The sequence below is a fragment of the Phaseolus vulgaris genome, chromosome 2 (assembly GCF_000499845.2).
Source record: "Phaseolus vulgaris cultivar G19833 chromosome 2, P. vulgaris v2.0, whole genome shotgun sequence".
Lineage (NCBI taxonomy): Eukaryota > Viridiplantae > Streptophyta > Magnoliopsida > Fabales > Fabaceae > Phaseolus > Phaseolus vulgaris.
Window position 1 is genome coordinate 34,448,086 of NC_023758.2, and position 20,166 is coordinate 34,468,251.

A 20,166-nucleotide genomic window follows, 5' to 3' on the forward strand; every position below is an offset into this window, starting at 1 on the left:
GCAAACACAGAAGGTTTCATGTGTTTCGGTTTTGTACAACGCATCCACCTGGCATCATGGCGTATTTTTGGTCTTCATGTGTTGGAATCCGTCAAAGTTGTTACCTTAATCAGGTGTTGTCCCAAAACAACATTTGTCATGGGATGACTTGCATTGTTTGGTGACCTGGCTAAATCAAACGGATCAAGAGTTTTTTTGTGGCCCCACGATACAGCTTCTACTTAATTCTGGAACGTGAACTGGGCCAGAAGGAATTTTTGTCACTCTTCTGCATGTCCCTCACCATGCACAGAGTCTACGTGCATGTCTTCATTAGCTTGCTTTTCTGAATGTGTATGATGTTGCCGGCTTCTCTCCAACAACAACGGCGCAGTTAACTACTCTTTCTAATGGCCCTGCTAGTGAGGGGAATTCTCAACCTAACATACAATTCACTGGATTTATTCAAATAGTATAATATTATTCATTGTTTATGATGAGAAATCGTTTTCCTATCATCACCCAAAAACAGATATGAAAAATATAGATGGATAACTTTTTGAAGTTATATACTATATTTGATGTGATGAGTTTAGAAATAAATATATATGAAAGGATAAATTTGTAATTAAATGATATGACAAAATATTAAAATAATAATATTGAGAATTGTAGTGTGATTGTATAAAAAACTGGGGTTGTCAATGTATCATTATCCAAAATATATCTGGTTCTACGTAAACTTAATTTTGACCTGATTTTTCAATTGTTTTTAAATTAGAATTGAGAAAAAATTAAAATACTCAACATATTACAATATTGGTGTTCCAACCTCAAGTCGAAAAATAGCATCGATAAGATTATCACCATATTCGAGGTATTGTCCGCTTTGAAATTCGAAACTCCATTACAGTTTTGTCCTTAAAAGACATCTCGATGGGGGTTAAAGGAGAAAGGTGTATTTAAACTGTCATTGACCTTGACTCTGAAGTGTAGAACTATATTGAGCATACGAGAATAATTGGTGATAATTAAAATTTATATTTGAAAAATTAAAATAAATTACTGAATATTAATATTGAGATTTTGTTAAAAGAATACCAAGTTATCTGATAATTAAAATTAAAAGTTTAAATATTGGTTTAAAATAATGAGTTGAGTGCATTTATAATTAAATGTATTTATTAATTTAATTATATAAAATGGAATGATATTTTACATATTTAAGAAATTAAACTTATTTATTGTGTTGATAATTAACTTATGCATGATATATATATATATATATATATATAAAGTTTTAAGATATGTTTTGGTAATAATTAATTATAATTATTTAAGTAAATATTGAGAGTAATATTAAGAAATTTATTTTTTACAAGATTTGTTGAAAAATTTCACTAGTGAAAAGCTTTATATGAGACATATGCATGATAAGGTTACCAAATTAAATAAATTTTTGTGAATTTAATATAAATATCAATAGGAAAGAAAAATGCGATAGAAGATAAATATTTTATGTTTAAATCAAGTAGAGATATATGATATTTGATAGAAAGTATGAAGCATTATTCAATGTTCCTCCTCGATTTGATAGAAAAAAAATCATACTTTAAATATAACATTTACTCTTCTAAATGGCCAATCCATTAATACTATCAATTACAATCAAAATTGACCACTAAAAACATTGTAAATTCTATTTAAACAAAAGAGTCTCATTTTGTTGGGCTAAATAAAGACATAAGCATATGGTGTTGATAACAAACACAAAAATAGATAAAGTATTACTGGTAATTAGAGCACTTCATTCTATCTATTGATTTTTTTTTCAATCTTATATTAAATTAAATTTGGTCATTGTGAGAATATAAAAAAAAATCAACTAAATATAAAATTGCATTCAATAACAACTAAAAACTAAAAACTTGAACATGGATAACATATGTAAAATAAAAATGGTTAGATTTTCTTATGCTGAATGATGCATTGACCAAGTAACTTGTTAAAAATACTAGATACAGTGTCCAATTTGTAAGAGCTTTTCATCTATATACATGATATCTTCACTTGATCTTAGTGTATTTGCTAAGTAGGGTGTTGTTTGTTTGCAAGAGAGATATGCATAGTGGAACAATAAATAGTGAATGAAGCCAGGATGAGGACAACACATTAATGTGACACTTGTGATGGTGTTAAAGTCAAGTAGCGAATAACAAGTCTAAAGTATTTACTGGGTGGAGTTGTAAACAAGAAAGCTAAAACAACCATTTTACAAGGAATCCACAAATAAATATCACTTTTTGTTTATGTCGTACATATAAAATGTGGTCCATTAACATGTATTACAAAATATCTTGGTGATTAAGATGTTAACTCTACTAGTTGGTCTGAGTTTTTTGTGAGGGTTTCTGTAATGATGCCTTTTGTTTAATTTTGTTTGATGATAATGTTTAGGTTCTCAAGTTTAATATGTGGAAGAGGTCCAACATTTTAACTTTTGGTAGAAATTTGTTAGTTTTTTTTAAAAGGGTTATAATACCCTTATACTCCCATTTATTTATTTATTTATTTGATAAAAAAACCTTAAATATCAAGAAAGAAGTTATTTATCAAATGAATAAAAGAAAAAGGAAGTTACTAGTTTAATTTTTCATTTACTTTTTTAATTACTCATTTACAATTTTGATTTCTTTCATTTAGTTTCAAATGTTATCTTTTTCTAAAGCTTTATAATACTTCAATAATTCTAAATTTTTGTTTTGTTTTGTTTTTCAATTTTCTTTTCTTTCAAAACTTTTACTAGAAAGTCTTCAAAAGTGATTTCATGTTATGCATCATGTTACCATCACGGCCAGATTTTTATTCTCTCAATATCACCAGTGAACTTTATGTTATGTACTTAAAGGATTAAATATGACCTTTAAAATAATCATAATTTTATAGTAAATTTAATTTGTTTATGGATTTAGTATTGTGATATTTAAAAATACTTAATGCATTTAAATTGAAAATATTTGTAAATTGGTAGTCAAAAAAAGAAAAACTTTTATTTGTTGTTAATTGACTTTTTAAATCTCTAAAGATTAAATATTATCTATAAGTGTTTTGATTTTTTGAATAGAAATGAAAAATGCAGGATGAAAAAAGTTTTGTCATTCTCCCCCCAATTGATATATAATGTGAGATAATTTGAATTTGGAGTAGAAAAATGTGAAGGGTAGTGTGGTCCTAGGACTAGCCTCATATCCCAAAATAGCCTTTTTATTTGTTGGGTGAGTCCTTTGGAGCAGAACTCAAATAATTGATGTTTTGAGAAGAGAAAGCAGGTTTTGGGGTTATGAAGGGTTATTTTTTTTATAGAAGATGGGCTTAGGGCATGAATTGGGGTTTGGAAGAGTCGTTGTAGAATCTCATCATTTCGTATTGGTCCCTCCTTCTGCACTAACAACTCTCCATCTTTTCACTCACATTTTCTTTTCTAACTCTTTTCTTCATTTTCCCATCTTTCATAAATAAGAACAAGAATAAAAAAAATAACACCAATGAGATGTTATTTGGTAACAAGAGAATAAGTAAGTAATATTTCTTTATCTACTATTAATAAATTTATTTACTATTATTATAATAAAAAATATATACTCGACCAAATCATCATGTAACCTATCTTCTTTCTTTGCAAATTTGAGTTCTTCTACCCTATGCATATTTTTCGTAGAATACCTTTCAGAAGAAGCTTTTTGTATTTTCTTTTGGACTTAATTAATGTACAACACAAAATCCTATATGCTCAAATAAGTTTAACATTTTTAATATATATTTATTTTTATTTTAATAATATAATAAAAGAATTTAACTTAAAATATTTCAGCTTAACTTCTTTTGTTACCTACTGCCTTCTATTAGCCACTTATTCAACCTTGAATACAGTCCAGACAAGAGCTTGTTATGTTAATGTTCTAAATTTTTGTTTTCTTCTTTTTGTTTAAATTGAACATATTTCCTATACAAGATAATATTGCTTTAATAGGAAACATTTGTGATGAAATTGATTCTTATCACAAAAATACAAAAATAAAATAGACCAACTTAAGATAATATTTAGGGTTATTTTCAATATAGAAAATATGAATTCACAAAAACAATGGCAAGTTATTTTCCTTTCAATTTATGATTTTCTACCTAACTTTTATTTAAATAACAATTTTTGAAATGGTTTAGATCTCTTAACTCAAACATACTATTATTACACATATGTTTATACAAACCACTTGATCACCAATTAATAATATAAACAATAAACACATTTTGCCACATTAACCATTAGACAAACAAACAATTTAATTATATTTTCGTTTTTAGAATAAAATTACGAAAAATATGAGAAAATATATGAAAAAGAATAAAAAAATTAAAGAAAATGTGAAAACCTCGAACAAAATAAAAATATGGAAAAAATTATTTTCATTGTCATCGTGTTGTGGTATTTTATATATAGAAGTGATTTTACAAATGTATTGTTGACATAGAAATAGATATTCCTACCATATATATAGTGTTGTCATATTAATTTAAAATTTAAAATTTAAAATTAGTAAATCTCTATAAACTACTTTTCACACCTAAGAAGTTGGATAATTGCTCTGGACGTGTGACACAATTTCTTAGAAAAAATAGTTAGATTTATATTCGTCTCATGGCTCATTTTTTAGTAACCACATTATTAAATTTTTGACTTAATTTTGTTTGAGCTGAATTATTTTTAAGTAGAGCTTCATCAAGCATTGCTCGAACTAAATTTCCCTTTAAGTTTAAATATCACATTCTCCCTAATAGATATGTATGTCATATCTTATAATATCTCGATCTTCATTTCTTTATATATCATTTTTCTTGAAATATATAATGCTGTTTAAGTATTTTTTTTTTCTTTTATCTTACTAACTATGTATTAAATATAGTTTATATCATTTGATTTTTTTTTTCATTTTATGATATCTTTGTATTTTGCAAAGCTAATAAAAAAAGCTTGCCTAAATTGATGATTTTTTTACAATCTTATGGGGCTATAGTGGATGAATGTGTCCAAAAGTCGATCTTTTAGTGTTGATAACCCCTCTAGTTTTAATGTTAGGATTAAAAAGGTTATTGGATGCAATCAGGGACATTGTTATTCATATTGTTAAGTGTTAAGGAATGTGTTTGTATGTGAAGTAATGCTTCAAATAAACATATGCATATTTTTTATTTTTTTTGTGTTAAAATGTTTGGTATTAACATGAGACCTTCCAAGATTTTTGTCCTAGTTCAAGTGATCTAATACGAATGATGCTACTAAAAGGTCTTTTGGTTTATCTGCTTGTGTTGGCATATTCGGAGGTAGTAGAAATGAGTATATTAGGAGTTTTTCTACTTTCTTGTTAGAATTCATTATATTTTGAGATCACCAGAGTCATTCTTGTCATTGAGTATGCTCACTCTGATGGTTTTAGAAGATTTTGGCTTGAAAATGATTATTCTTTGCTTTGTCAAACTTTTTCTTATCTAAGTATGGTCTATTAGGATAGATGACACAAATATTTGATGATTTATGGGGACATAGAATTTAAAAATTTTCACATCTCCAATAAAAAAAAATCATTGTGTTGATAAGTTAGTTACCATAAAAATTGATAATAAAATGAATTTTTTTATATATTTCATTTTACGATATTGCATTAGTTTATATTTTTTTCATAATAAATAACAACTCTCTATCTTTAGGATTTAATAGAGAATGTTCTCTCTTGTTTCATGGTTTTGATTTAGTCTCCATGTTTTACTTTTTTTTTTTTTTCTAATATGATGTGTTAGGATATCATCCTATTTGATATGCTAATATTCATAGAGATACTAAGTATGAATTTCAAAAAAATCTTAATATTATTAATTATTTTAATTTAATTAATTATTATATATTTTCATGTTGATACTTTGTTTATTTATTATTGTCGGCTACCTGAGTGCATGTATTATACACATATTTGCTCATGTAAAAAAAAAAACATCTGTGGTAAAAGATTTATGGTAATATTGATCCAAGGAGTTACATATGATTTGGTTAGATGTTAAAAAAAATGGACATGATTTTTGCTTGGTAAGATGATGTTATCATCTTACTTTTGAGCAAAAGCCCCAACCTGCGGCGTAACAAAGCTACGACAGACAACTTTTCTCGGGTTTGATGTATGTTTCTCATTCATATTTTTTTTTTTAACGTCAATCCAAAATTACACATAATCATCTTTTAAAAAAAGTCACTAACAAGAATCTAAATCAAGAACACTCCCCTTAATCATTCAATTATTTATAAGAGATGAGAAATATGTGACGGGATCTCACAAGAATGTTTGCTAAACAGGGTGAACAGTATTTTAGCAATATAATCAATATTTTATTAAATAATATTTTAAAAAATGGTCAAACTTGTATTGGATCGTAGTAAGATTAAAGGAAAATATGATGTAATCGAATTTTAAATATTATGTGAAAGAAAAATTTATGTCCTAAACTACATGCATCAAAGATAAATTGAAAAACAAAATTTACTATATTAATTAAAATTCATTAAAAATACAAAAGATCATGAGATTTGTCTTCTTTGTATAAATGAGATTTGTCTTCTTTGTATAAATGATATTAAAATTAGTTGAGAACTACACACAGGGCGGAGCCAAACCAATTTAAATATTTATGGTTATGAAAAAAAAAATATATCAAATGGATCACATTTGTAAGAATTTTAATATTTTTCTTATAGACAGAAAAATATAATTATATTAATTATTATACAAGAAAAGATAAAATATTATCTTTAAAATAAAATATTATAATTAAATATATTAAATATATATTTTTGAAATATCAATGCAGTCATATTATATTTTATACATAGTACAATAAAAATTTGTAAAATATAGGAATAGCTACAGTCTGTCTCGTTATATTACTACTAGAATGAAAATATATTTATTGTTATAATAATAAGAATTCATTAATTTATAATAAGAGAAATTTAAAATTATTTAAAATATCACTTCAACATTAATATAAAAATAAGATTAAAAGCTAATATAATAATAAGAGAAAAATATAAATATATATATTTTTTAAAAATTAATACAAAATTTGTAAATACGTCAAGATTTAAAAATTTAGAAAAAAAATATAGAACTAAATGCAAAATTGGTATACTTTTCAGTTTTCTAGAAAGAAAGAAAAGGATTGTAAGAAATGATGTAATTGAAAAGAAAAGGAAAAATATATAGAACTAAATGCAAAATTGCTATAATTTTCAGTTTTCTAAAAAGAAAGAAAATGATTGTAAGAAATTATCTAATTAAAAGAAAAGGAAAAATATATGGAGACTAAGGTGGAAGAAATTTATAAACAAAATGACATGTATGGATATAATATTATTAATCATATATTGTGTATTGAATATTAAATCGAGTGTAAAAGTAAATAATTTAATACTCATGGTGAATCACAATTAAAAGAGACAAACAAAAGTTAAGGGAAAGATAAGTTAAATTATTAGAAGATATAAGTCTTTCTCATATACTTGATATTAACATTGAAGTTTATTATATAATTTTACTATATTTAATATAAACTACTTATAACAAAATAGAACAGAGATGAACAAAAGAGAACAAAGATGAACAAAAGAGTAAACTGAAGACAAAGGATATGAGAATGAATATGTCTTCTTTCTTATTATTCAAATCAAAACAAATGGTCTGAATATATACAAGTAGTAAACTCATCTCATTCTAGGATTTGACAAAAGAAGGAAATAATCAATATTAAATACTAGAATCGTAACTGAATAATAAAGGTTATTCCCTTCTATAAAGAGAGATAACTGATAATTAGAAAAGATACCCAATTATTCTTCTTTATAAAGAGCAGCAACTGATAATTAGAAAAGACTCCCAATTAATATTAGGATCCTTCTGTAACTCTGGTATCTGTATCCTCTAATACCCCGCCACAAACTGGAAAGCAAATATTGATGAGACCCAGCTTGGAACAAATATTCTTAAAAGATTGAAGACTTAAAGCTTTGGTATAAATATCAGTTAGTTGCTCTGTGGTGGAAATGGGAAGCAAATGGATGAGACCCTTCTTTAATTTTTCTCTGACCACGTGACAATCTATTTCTATATGTTTTGTACGCTCGTGAAATACTGGATTTGCTGCAATGTATCTTGCTGAGTCATTATCACAGTATAAAAGAGATGGTTGCTCAAAAGGAACTTTGAAATCTTGAAGAAGATAAGTTAGCCATTGAATTTCACATGTAACGGTGGTCATTGCCCTGTATTCAGCTTCACAAGAACTCTTTGATATTGTTTCTTGCTTCTTTGATTTCCAAGATATGAGAGAATTCCCAAGATACACACTAAAACCAGTCACTGATTGTCTTGAATCACTACAGGTGCCCCAATCACTATCACAAAAGGCTTTCAGGTGAACAGAGGTAGTGGAAGAGAAAAATAGACCAAGACTTGGAGCCCCTTTGATATATCTGAGAATTCTAATTGCTGGATTATAGTGAGCAATTGTAGGCTTAGCAAGAAACTGAGAAAATTGTTGCACAGAAAATGTTATGTCAGGTCGGGTATTAGTGAGATACATAAGCCTTCCAATCAATCTTCTGTAGGCTTGAATATCTGTGAAAGGAATACTTCCAGTAGAAGAGAATTTCTCATGATTATCAATAGGAGTGAGTGCAGGTTTGCAGGCTAAAAGACCTGCATCGATTAATAATTCCAATGCATATTTCCTTTGATTTACCATTATTCCTGTCTTACTTCTTGCTATTTCGAGACCAAGAAAGTATCTTAAATTCCCAAGATCTTTAATCTTGAATGTCTGATTCAAGGCTTGTTTAATTCAAACAATCTCTTCTTTATCATTTCCTGCCAATATTATATCATCCACATATACCAATAATGCTGTAAAAGATCCTTCAGAAGAATTAATGAACAAGGAATGATAATTCATAGATTGAGTATATCCCATAGAAAGCAAAAAGGATGACAGTTTGGCAAACCATTCTCTGCTGGCTTGTTTAAGGCCATATAAAGCCTTTTTTTAGTTTACAAACTTTTCCTGGTGGAATAGAAGTCAATTCAGGAGGAGCAACCATGTATACATCTTCTTTCAAATCTCCATGTAAAAAGGCATTGTTTATGTCTAATTGTTTCAATTCCCAATTATAAATAGAAGCTAAAGAAAGAAGCAACCTTATGGTGGTCATCTTTGCTACTGGAGAGAAAGTATCGAGGTAGTCAATGCCTTCTGTTTGTGTATATCCCTTCGCCACTAACCTTGCTTTATACCTTTCAATTTTTCCATCAGCCTTATATTTTATTTTGAATACCCATTTGCAACTTATGGCAGCTTTGTTCTGAGGCAGAAGAGCAGTCTCCCAAGTTTGATTTGACTCTAAAGCAGATATCTCACATTGTATAGCTTTTTTCCAACAGTCATGTTTCACAGCTTCAGAATAAGTGTTTGGCTCAACATGTGAAGAAAGAGACATAACAAAAGATTTGTAAGAAGGTGATAAATTGCTATAAGACAAAACAGAATTCAAAGGATATTTAACGCTTGAAGATGTACTGGAAACATTAAGATTACAATGATAATCCTTTAAATACTCAGGTGAATTTTTTATTCTTGTGCTCATTCGGACAGATGGATCTGATTCAGAACTTTGTTCTATATCATGATTTTCATTGAGGTTTTGGTTTATATGGGAACAATCTTCTTCTGAAACCTCAATTTGTGACTCACAATTATTATCACTGCTATTTTCAACATTATCACAAGGTGCAAGAATGGCTTGTAATGGCTGACTTAAGACAAATTGATCTTCAGCAAACAAAATTTGATCATTAATGTCGGGATTGTTAGTTTCATTGCTAGTATCTTGAACCCTTTGGTATGGAAAAACATGTTCATAAAAGACAACATCCCTAGACACAAAAATTTCTCTTGATTGAATATTCAACAAAATATATCCTTTTGTCCCCCGTTGAAAACCAATAAAAACACATTTTGATGCTCTTGGATCAAATTTTCTTCTATTTGTTGACAAGGTGCTAGCATAACATAAAGAACCAAACACCTTTAATCCATTAAAATTTGCATCAGTTTTGAAAAGCATTTCATGAGGAGAAGAATAATTTAAAACAGGTGTGGGAAGCATGTTTATAATATGCGCAGCATGTGTCACAGAATATGACCAATAAATTTTGGGTTAATGAGATTGTATCATAAGAGCTCTTGCTACATCTAATAAATGACCATGTTTCCTTTCAACTATACTATTTTGTTGTGGAGTATTGACACATGATGTTTGATGTATTATTCCTTTACTGACAAAAAAATTAGTCATGAAAAATTCAGTTCCATTATCACTTCTTATTATTTTTATTGTTGTCTCAAATTGTGTTTGAACAAAAATAACAAAATTTTCCAAAACCTTAACAACTTCAGATTTTTGTTTCAAAAGAAAAATCCATGTGTACCTCGAATAGTCATCAACTATGGTCAAGAAATATTTATGACCATGAATTGATGGTATTGAGTACGGTCCCCAAACATCTACATGAATCAAATCAAAACATTTTTTTGATTTAGATGTACTAATAGGAAAAGAAAGTCTTTTTTGCTTTGCAAAATGACAAACATCACAAACAAAAGATTTGTTATATTTAACAAAAGGAAATTTATTCTTGATAACATCAATACATTTATTTGAAATATGACCTAATCGAAAATGCCAAAGGGTTTCTAGATCACTAGCACTGACATTAACAGTATTGATGGTGTGTGTACATTCAAGGGGTTTAATTTGAAATTTCTGGTAAGATGGGATCCTGAGTATATAAAGTCTATCTTGCGTCTTAGCGGTTCCAATCATCTTCATTGTTATTTTGTCCTGAATGTGACAACCATTAGAGTCAAAGGTAAGAACACAAGATAGTTTATCAATCAATTTTGCTACGGAAAGAAGATTAAAATTGAAGCAAGGAATGTACAAAACATTGTCTATGACATGATTTTGATTGAGAAAAGCACTTCCAGAATAATTGGCAATGACTTGATTTCCATTTGGTAATTTGACATAAATAGGATCAATTTGATGATATGAAGTGAAATAAGTTAAGGATGAACAAATGTGATCAGTAGCACCACTATCAATAATCCAAGAACTAAAAGAAGAAATAAAATTATTACCTGTTTGATTGGAGGGATTGGAGGGAATAATAGAGACTTGATTAGAAGAATTGCCACTGGATTTGGTCTGTTGTAAAAGAGCTAACAATGTTTGATACTGCTCAGGAGTAAAACCAATTTGTTGAGACTCCACTTTTGACTTTGAACCTTCATGATTCTGCTCATTATTATTGAAATTTGTATTCTGAAAAACTGCATTAGTATGACTCTGATCATGGTTCTGATTTTTGAACTTGAAATGAGGTGGAAAGCCATGCTTTTTATAGCATGTATCAATGGTATGCCTTGTCCTTCCACAATGACTACAAATTTTGGAAGTATATCCTCTTCCATTGCTTCCTCTTCCGTATCTAGCACCTCTGCCATATGTTGTAGCATTGTTTTTATAACCTCCTTTGCTAGTAGCAATCATTGCCTTGGATTGATTACCAAATATTTGCCTCTCTTGTTGTGTAACAAGAGAGCAAACTTTATTCAAGGATGGCAAAGGGTCCATCAATAGAATTTGAGTTCTCACAGTCGAATAATTATCATTTAGCCCCCTTAGAAATTTGATAATCTGGTCTTGTGTTTTATATTTAGAAACATTCACAAGAGTATTGCATTTAGAGGCACATGAAGAAGTGGATAGCGGGCGGAAAAGATCAAGTTCATCCCAAAGAATTTTTAACTGAGTGAAATAGTTTGTAACAGTCAACTCACCTTGTTTAAAAGAAGAAATCATCTCCTGGATATCAGAAATACGAATCATGTCTCCTTGTGAGAACCTTTCTTTTAAATCATTCCATATGTCAAAGGCATTGTCCATACAGATGATGCTCTGCGCGATGGATTGAGAAACAACCTTGAGAATCCACGAAACAACCAACATATTGGCCCTCTGCCATGTTGGAAACAATGAATTGGTACGATTGGGAGTTTCTATAGTTCCATCATTGAAACATATTTTGTTCTTTGAAATTAGGCTCATTTGAAACGAACGAGACCAATGATGATAATTTGGTCCCTCAAGAATAATAGGGACAATAAGAAAGGAAGGATTATCTGATGAACTAACATGGTAAGGTGAACTAAGATCTTGTGAGGGATCATCAACTTCACCCATGAATAAATGTAGCAAGCAGAGCTCTGATAATCAGAACTCTGATACCATATTACGAAGTGGACTTTAAGCCTAACTCAATCCCATAAAACCGGCTCATGAGGTTGAGGTTTGCACCCACTTATATACAATGAAAGGCTCTAATCTCTAGTCGATGTGGGATCTTCAACATTATTACGAAGTGGACTTTAAGCCTAACTCAATCCCATAAAACCGGCTCATGAGGTTGAGGTTTGCACCCACTTATATACAATGAAAGGCTCTAATCTCTAGTCGATGTGGGATCTCCAACACACCTCCCTCACACCGAGACTACCAACTCGTGCGTGGGACTATATATTATGGGTGGTCCGATAGCGGCCCGATAGCGGGTGACACGATAGGCCCAACACAAACACTCGCTAGGATAGGCTTGAAATGGCTCTGATACCATATAACAAAATTGAACAGAGATGAACAAAAGGGAACAAAGATGAACAAAAGAGTAAACTGAAGACAAAGGATATGAGAATGAATATCTCTTCTTTCTTGTTATTCAAATCAAAACAAATGGTCTGAATATATACAAGTAGTAAACTCATTCTAGGGTTTGACTAAAGAAGGAAATAATCAATATTAAATACTAGAATCGTAACACACAAAGATAAAATAAAGGTTATTCTCTTATATAAAGAGAAATAACTGATAATTAGAAAAGACACTCAATTATTCTTCTTTATAAAGAGAAGCAACTGATAATTAGAAAAGACACCTAATTATTCTTCTCTATAAAGAGAAACAACTGATAATTAGAAAAGACTCCCAATTAATATTAGGATCCTTCTGTAACTCTGGTATCCGTATCCTCTAATACTACCCAATGGAAAACATGTATAAGATGAAAGTAAATTATATCAAATCATAAATAAAATACAACTTGTTAACAAGATACAGGTCAATCATCAAGCAGGAAATTCAAGATCTTGCAATCGACACATGTTATAGAAGAATAAACAAGTCATGAAAAAGTGACAAATACAAAAATCACTAGATAATAGATGACCAATCAATCCATGAACATATTGCTTTGATAAAAGATCTTACCAACAAATGAAAATCTTACAAGACATAGGTATAAAAGACATTAAGTGTTTTGTTAGAACAATTTTTTCTAGCTTTAGAAGAATGGAAGTGTTAAAGGAAAAACATATGTGCATATCCAACTAACTCCTTAAATTTAGGAACAATCCATGTGCCTTTCCCTTAATTCAAGGAGTCACTCATGTATCTTGTTTAATTAAGAGTTAACTAAATATTAATTATAGGATTAATTATTCTTAATTAGTCTTAATGTACTTAGGATTTTAAACTTTCAAGACACATGAAAATGTCTCTTCCACATTATAGGTTGTGGCACCAATCTATAAATAAGATCACTCTCTCTTGTAAAATCACTTTAGAAGATTGAATGAAAATTCTCTTTTGTAAGTGATCGTCTTTGATAGTCTTGAAAGTTCTATAGTTGGCTTTAGTTCTTATCTAGATAAGCCTTTTCAAGTAGCAAATCTTCTTACACTTATTATTTGGGATTCTTCACAAAAGTGACACGTTCTAACCATTTTTTAGTCTTTAATCCATTTTCCATTTCATTTGGTTACAAGTTATTGTTTCCTAAATCTTCTCTTCAATTGCCACAAACTTCACCATATTATCCTTATGCTTTCGCCATTGTTATATCTACTACCATGGGTTTTTTAGTTCTCCACATTTTCTTTAGTTGATCAAGAACATTCCAACCTAATGCGACATACAATCTCTCACAAGTAAATAAGCATAGACATAGATCACAAGACACAACTTTATGACATTACGTTGTCTAACCTCTATGAGTTGACTAAGAATTCCTTCTAAGGAAGATTCTGACACAAAGTATGATTCATCAATGTGTGCATGATTAATTTAATTGTTAGTGATTCAAACATCTAAAAGATAAAAAGTATGAAAGTTACGACCCTCTAGAAATTTTTTTAACACATAATGCTTTGAAGCACGCAACCTATAACAAATCTTGAGGTTGTCTATTTAAGAAAGCACTTTCAATAAAATAAAATAAACCTAAGGTTCCAAGATACAACTAACTAGGTTTCATGTGCATGAGAATAATGTTAAAAAGTCTTCAAGTTCTTAAGTTAAAGTTCATCTTTTAGACGACTTGTAAATCCTTCATTGTTGTGTAGTTATCTTTAGAATTAAGAAGTATATAGTTTCACATCCACTTGTTTGAGTGTGAACTTTGTAATCAAACAATTTTATTGTTGTATGGTTTGGAGAGACTATGTACTTTTCCTTAAGAAGCCTTGTGTACTCATACTTAAACTAAAGAGGAGTTTTAACGAATATCTTAAAGGCTTCATGTATTTAAACTAGAGAGGCATTGTGTACTCAAATAACGAAAAATGACTTTATGTACTTGTTGTAAGCTAGAAGTGGCAATGATAATACTTATCTTACTCCATGGTTTCTACTCATATTTTCTAATTCCTAACATTCTTTGAAAAAAATATTTCAATGAATTTTGGACTTGGATTACCAAAATAAAGGAATGGACATGACTCCATCCTTGTGGTAATGGACACATTTTCAAAATTGGCTAATTTTGTTCCATGAAACAAATTTTATTACGAATGTCTTATTGCTAACTTATTTTTCAAAGAAATGGTTAGACTACTGGTTTTCCTATAAGCATTGTATCTAACCAAGACTTTAAGTTCCTTACTCATTATTGGAGAATTTTATGGAACAAGATAGGCATTATCCTCCATCTCTTAAATACTTGTTACCCCTAAATTGATGGTCAAATAGAAATGGTTAATAAAACTCTGGGTCAACTTCTTATATGCATAATTTCTAAAAATCTCAAAGAGTGACAAACACATATACCTCACATCGAGTTTGAATAAAATAGAGTAGTTCATTCTACTACTTCCCAGTCACCTATTGAGTTTGTTTATGGGCTTAATGTTTTAATCGCTCTTAATTTGTTTCCCCTTCCTACTCCGAAAGACATGATGTTTACTAATTCAAATGCAAGAGCAAATTTTATAAAATAATTACATGTCAAGATAAAAAATAGTAGAAAGAAAGGTTAAAAAATATTTAAACAATGCTAATAAAGGAAGAAAAGAGATTTTCTTCCAACTAGAAGATTGGATTTGGGTTCATCTAAGAAAAGAGAGATTTCCAAATCAAAGAAAATCCAAGCTCCAAATAAAGGAGATGATCATTTTCAAGTCCTAAAAAAAATAATGAATAATGCAGTCCATTTCCTTAAGGAGTACGGTGTGAGTCATAACTTCAATGTTTCTATAACTTCTTTATGTGATTTAGGGCTTTTGAGTTCATGGATGAATTTCCTCCCAGAAAGGAATGATGATATAAATAAGGATAAGGAAAGAGCTTGTTGAAAATAAAAAAGAGTAGACAAAAGAAATAAATACAAAAAGCAAGACAAGAGGAAACAAATATATAGAAGATTCCAATGAAGAGTTACAAGAGGAAGACTCTAAGCTATAAAAAAGGATAAGAAGACATGTGAATGATAGATTCCTTAGATTTAGTATATTTTGGAAGGCATCGAAAGTCTTCAAGAAAATGGATTGCACCTTAGAGTATGGAAGTTGTGTTGATCACATGTAGAAACAAGAAGAGGTTGAGTCAACTTCATTGGTTCACTAGGAAAGCTAGCAAGAAGAAGATTAAGACACAAGAGCATGTAAAATATGAGTTTAGCAGTTTCATTATTCTCAATCAAGTATGAAATTACAAAGGAAAAAAGTCTTATTTATAGTCATGAAAGGTTAAGGTAGTGTTCCATGCAAGCTACTCAAACCCTAAATTGCGTGACAAGTTAGGATTAGGTTAGCAAACCCACCCAAGGCTTCTAGAAAATCCTAACTTGCATTCCAAGTTAAGTTTTTTTAGAAGCTAGTCACGTCTTCTTTCTTCTAGGATAAGGATTTTTATTTTATACTATGAATGACTTAGAATACAAGACTTTGAAAATGAAACTATGTTCTATTTTATACAATTGTTACAAGACTAGAGATTTAATATATTATCCTGCATGAAAGAAGAGTCTTCCAAATTTTTTCTTCTTCGTCTATTCTTCTAGCCATTGTCTTTCTAAGGAGTCCTACATGTATCTTCCGATATGGTCCTCCATCAGGAGGTCTTAAAGGGAAAAACATCATATATGATTTTAGTGATATCCTTATCAGTATGCAAGTTGTAACGAAGGAGGTGGATTCATCAAAACCATCAAATGGATCTTCAAGAAGAATATCATTTGAGCGTCCAATGATAATGCCTTTATTGAAACACTTATGTTTGTGGTTGTATAGTGTGTCTGGTGAAACACCTAGGTTAGTCCAAAAAATTGAGTTCGTAGTAATTAATGCATCTTCTTTAATAAAAAGTTTGATAATAGAGCGGTTGTTGAAACATCTACATTAAAAAATATTTCTAATGGTAGAGATGTATGGTGAATCCTACATCAAATTACATTTTATCCTTATCATAGAGTTAAGGTGACCTATGTTCTTTCTCATTACTTCCTTAATTCGATTTTGCTTTTCAACTTTACCTTATTATATATTCTTTTATGTTTGATGAAAGCTTCTCTTTCATGGTTGAAGCTTTCAAAATGTTCTTGACTTAATAGATATTTTATACATGTTCAAAGGAATATTAGATCATTATATAAGTAAATTGTAGTTTGATATTGAAACTGTTCCATGATACGTACTGCTACTTTACGAATGTTACATGCATCGAAACAAACGAACGGCTACTTCAAAAGTGTGAAGACTAGAGTCATGGCAATGACGCGATATTTTTGCTTTCGGCTCTCGCTTTCTCTTTCTCCACATCTCATTTGCTAAGCTTTGATTTTGGTATTTACGATGGGTGTAATGTAACTTAGCAGCAAGCACAAAATGTGTAGCTTATTTCCTTCTTGCAGTATCCAAGTAAAGCAGAAAGTGTGTGTGGGATAGAGAGAGAAACAGAGAGAGAGAGAGACCAACATTTTCAACCCAACTACGCTGCTACCCTTCTTAAAAAGCAGCAAAGCAGAAAAGAAAAGGCATGCCTCTGATTCGCCAAGAGACAAGGACCCATATGAAAATTAAAAATAAAAGAAAGCAAAAGGTTAAAATTTTAAAAGCAGTACAAAATCCCAATGGGAATCTTTCTTCCTCTTCAACTGTTCAAGGTGATCCCACATTGCCACCTCTCTCTCTCTCACACACACACACTCTCTTTCATCCTGCTCTATTACTCCTTTTTATGCTGTCTTTCTCTTTTGCAATCTTTTCCTCTTTCTCTCGCTCTCACAGACACAAACACACAACAGACAGACAAACCAACATTTTCTCAGCTTCTGGCATGAGCTCATATATTGATGGGATTTTCATTCGGGGATCATTTTGTAAGTGCTCTCAAACCTTCATTCTCGCTCAACCTATTCACTTAGAAAATGGGTAATTGGAGGGTGTGTTAATGGTGAAGAATCTTTGCTGTTTTTTTCCTTTCTTCTTCCATATTCTTGTGACACTCAGCATGTGGTGCTTGTGAAAAACAATTTTGTAAATATTAGGACCAAAAGGAGAGCGATTTTTGCTTGATAGATGAAACTAGTGCAACACAACAACAAAACTGTATCATCATGGAAGTGCATCATCTTCAAGGGGTTGATAAAAGCACTGATTTCTTCCCAGTTGAACATCCTATGGAGCCACCGGATGAAGATCGTCCCGTGAAATGCCCAATGCCCGAGTCTTCCGTTATTAATGTAAGCATACACACCTACACATGTATATATGTTCATTTCTTTAGTTATCTACTTATCTTATCATATGATAGTATGACAATTAGGGATTTTGCATGGTAAGGAAAAACAATGCAGCTTCGTTTTTATGTTTGTTTAGTGCCCATGTTGATTCCTTATTTCTGCATTTGTCTTATAATTTTGTTCTCGTAATAGTCTCTTGCTCGCAAAGGGACCGACATGTAAAGTTTCTGGAGACGTACTTTATCACAAGAATTTGATATACTAAACATAAAAAAAAAAAAAATTGGCTTGCAATATTTGAAAGGTACACCCTTCTGAGCTTCTCTTTCTAGCTCTGAATTACAGCATACAGATGTGGAGAATGTCTTTTTAGGGTTTAGTACGGCATAGACAATAGCTACAAGCTTTGAAAGAAAAGCATTATATATCTTAATTGAACCTCAGTACTATGCAGATATTTCTCATAATGTATCTCTCATATCTAGTCAGGTCTTTGCTTTGAAACAAAAAATAAAAAATAAAGGAAGAAGGAGAAAAATCTTTTATACAGTCAATGTATTTCTCATCTAGCTAGACGTTCGTCAAAGGTATTTGATATTTATTAAATAAATTTCCATTGTCCTAAAACATTTTTTATATTAATTCTCCAAGATTAATAGTATATTTGGGGAATGTAAAATGTCAAAAGATATTATATAACATCACTCGATTTTATTTTCTAGATATCCATGACAATTGTAAAAGATTTATTGAGGTTGATTCTAGTTAGGGAAGGGCTGTATATTTTCGTTTAATATCCTCTCTTGTAATATCATATAAGCCAGTATTAAATAAAAAAAAATACATTTAGTAGTTACTTTAAATATAAAAGAACATTCAATATGTTCTTAATTTGGTAAAATTTTACAGGAAGATAATACACAAATATTCAGAGTTATTCTTCAAACAATAAATGATTGAAGTTGATGAAAACTAAATATAGTGAGATGAATCTAATTACTGGTTTCTCTAGAAAAGGTTAAAAAAGGAAGATAAGAACCAGAATATTTTATTTTTAATGTTTGTTTTGGCTGATTGTTACAAAGGCCCTCAGGAAAACGCAGTGTAAAAGGAGTGGTTCCATATTTGAAGGTCACTCTGAAGTTGAGGGAAGAAACTGACATAAACGTGACCTTTGTAGGATGAAAGGATGCATGAAAAGAGGTTTGCAGAAAGCTTAAAGAAGAGAGCAGAAACAACGGGAAATGGGGAAAGAACAACATCCCTGGTCGCAGAACCTCCTGCTCGAGGAGTACGAAAGCGGCATCACACCCTCACAAACGGAGGCGGAGATCTTGTGATGACTCCATTAATGAGAATGCCACCTCTCCCTCCCCTACCATCCCAGAATATCACCATCTTTCAGGTGCTGCAACAGTTGGACAAGTTTGAGTCTTAACAAAGAAATAAATTCCATCACAACAATCCATGGAACTAAGGATGCATTTTGGTTATAAGCTGAGTCAGATTCAATAGAGCAAAACGAAAAGCATTGGAGAAGGAAGATCCTAAGTATTCATCTTATGTGGGTCGTCAAAAAAATGTACCTCGTGTTTTCTACTAAATCCAGATATTTTTATACTTCAGCGTTTGCAAATGTGCAAATCATACAATTCCTAGTCCAGTCTCCTAATCCTCTAATTAAAATTTATTAAAGACTATGAAATCGCAAATGAAATTCATTAAATCATGAATGAAAAATACACAATTTTATGATTTGTAACAGGATTGTAAAAAGACAGTTATATTGCCGATATTTCTAAAGAATAATTGCAAATAAAGTGTTCTGCTTAAAATTTCACAATACCTTCTACCCATCATAACATGTGCTGTGAGTTTTATATAAGATCAACCGTCCTTGTCCAAATATAGGCGTGCAGGCGCAGGCACTATTTCCATTGAAAGAGAATAAAATAAAAAG

The 20,166-nt window shown here is 30.2% G+C and overlaps 2 protein-coding genes across 2 annotated transcripts; one reads left to right on the plus strand and one right to left on the minus strand.

The window, feature by feature from the left end:
• Window positions 1-10,940: 10,940 nt before the first annotated feature.
• On the minus strand, window positions 10,941-12,379 carry LOC137809402 (uncharacterized). Its single transcript, XM_068610520.1, has 2 exons — window positions 11,275-12,379; window positions 10,941-10,975 (listed from the first exon to the last, which is right to left on the minus strand). The coding sequence occupies exons 1-2, from the start codon at window positions 12,377-12,379 to the stop codon at window positions 10,941-10,943; spliced, it is 1,140 nt and encodes a 379-aa protein (XP_068466621.1).
• A 5,279-nt stretch (window positions 12,380-17,658) lies between these two features.
• On the plus strand, window positions 17,659-19,858 carry LOC137811641 (uncharacterized). Its single transcript, XM_068613445.1, has 3 exons — window positions 17,659-17,843; window positions 18,012-18,206; window positions 19,387-19,858. The coding sequence occupies exons 1-3, from the start codon at window positions 17,817-17,819 to the stop codon at window positions 19,642-19,644; spliced, it is 480 nt and encodes a 159-aa protein (XP_068469546.1). The 5' UTR covers window positions 17,659-17,816; the 3' UTR covers window positions 19,645-19,858.
• Window positions 19,859-20,166: the final 308 nt, after the last annotated feature.

What these genes read in the sequence shown, in the direction of transcription:
- LOC137809402 (XM_068610520.1), bottom strand. Translation starts at nt 12,379, where the DNA reads ATGGGTGAAGTTGATGATCCCTCACAAGATCTTAGTTCACCTTACCAT. An exon ending in CAATCCCTCCAATCAAACAG is followed by an intron (nt 10,976 to 11,274) that starts GTAATAATTTTA and finishes TGTCACATTCAG; the next exon opens with GACAAAATAACAATGAAGAT.
- LOC137811641 (XM_068613445.1), top strand. Translation starts at nt 17,817, where the DNA reads ATGGGATTTTCATTCGGGGATCATTTT. An exon ending in TTTCATTCGGGGATCATTTT is followed by an intron (nt 17,844 to 18,011) that starts GTAAGTGCTCTC and finishes TGTAAATATTAG; the next exon opens with GACCAAAAGGAGAGCGATTT. An exon ending in CCGAGTCTTCCGTTATTAAT is followed by an intron (nt 18,207 to 19,386) that starts GTAAGCATACAC and finishes TGACCTTTGTAG; the next exon opens with GATGAAAGGATGCATGAAAA.